At 27.7% G+C, this 1072-nt stretch overlaps 1 protein-coding gene across 1 annotated transcript in view; it reads left to right on the top strand.

Annotated features, from left to right (window-relative positions):
• The window catches only part of LOC106792225 (endocuticle structural glycoprotein SgAbd-8), a 3030-nt gene extending 2210 nt beyond the window's left edge, over positions 1 to 820 (top strand). The window contains exons 2-3 of the mRNA XM_014758474.1: positions 178 to 356; positions 547 to 820. Of these exons, the coding sequence (XP_014613960.1) occupies positions 178 to 356; positions 547 to 820 (453 nt within the window). The remainder of the gene's footprint in view (positions 1 to 177; positions 357 to 546) is intronic.
• Positions 821 to 1072: the final 252 nt, after the last annotated feature.

The raw sequence follows: 1072 nt of genomic DNA, 5'->3' as shown, positions 1-1072 counted from the left end.
ATATTTATATATTATTAATACGAGTATTTTCATAAAAAGTGTGTATACTAAATTTAATATATATAATATTTTATGAAAAATATAATTTCTCTTTGAATAAATAATAAATTTAATTAATATATTTTGTTTATAATATAATTAATGTATATTTCAATTAATAAATATATTTTCTTTAAGATATTAATTATGATCTTGGGCTTGGCAATAGCCCAAGAACAAAATTATCGTAATAATTATCAAGAAGATGAACGACAAAATCCATCTGGTACCGATAATAGACGTGGTTCAACTACAACACCGATTCCTATTTTACATTGGAATAAACAACAAGAACACGATGGAACATATAAAACTAGGTATGAATTAATATCTTTAAAAATCACACACATCAATGTTCAAATCAATGTTCACTTTTGATCCCATATACGCGTGACAAATAAAATGATTTTATTTAAACAAAATTACAAGCAAAAAAAAGCACACGTCAGAGGTAATAACAGATTGTATTCTATTTGAAATGGTTTTACCATGGATATTCTTTCATAGTTACGAAACTGGGAATAATATCATTGCCGAGGAAAGTGGTTACATCAAAACGGTAGGTGAAGGTGCAGAACAAGGAGAGGCATTGGTACAACAGGGCAGTTATTCCTACATGAGTCCTGAGGGCCAGTTGATCACCATTCATTATACTGCAGACGAAACAGGCTTTCACGCATCCGGTGATCATATTCCCACGCCACCACCAGTAAGCGAAGAAATTCAGAAAGGCCTCGACCTCATCTTTGCAGGCATTCGACAACAAGAGGTAATTACGTAAATATATATACTTTTACATACACTTACATATCTATATATATATATATATATATATATGAATGTATGTATGTATGCTATCTGCAACCTTTTTCCTTTTTTTATCGTTCATCCCATTTATATATTAATATTAATTTAATATATAAATATATTTATATACTTAATATGCTACCTGATACCTTTTCCTTTTTATTTGTTCATAAAATTGTAATATAGATATATTTTATCTTATATATATATATATATATATATTAGG

The sequence above is a fragment of the Polistes canadensis genome, unplaced genomic scaffold, assembly GCF_001313835.1.
Source record: "Polistes canadensis isolate GaletaPanama2010 unplaced genomic scaffold, ASM131383v1 scaffold_395, whole genome shotgun sequence".
Classification (NCBI taxonomy): domain Eukaryota; kingdom Metazoa; phylum Arthropoda; class Insecta; order Hymenoptera; family Vespidae; genus Polistes; species Polistes canadensis.
The sequence above is the reverse complement of the archived record's forward strand: the minus strand, read 5'-3'. Positions and strand labels throughout refer to the sequence as shown.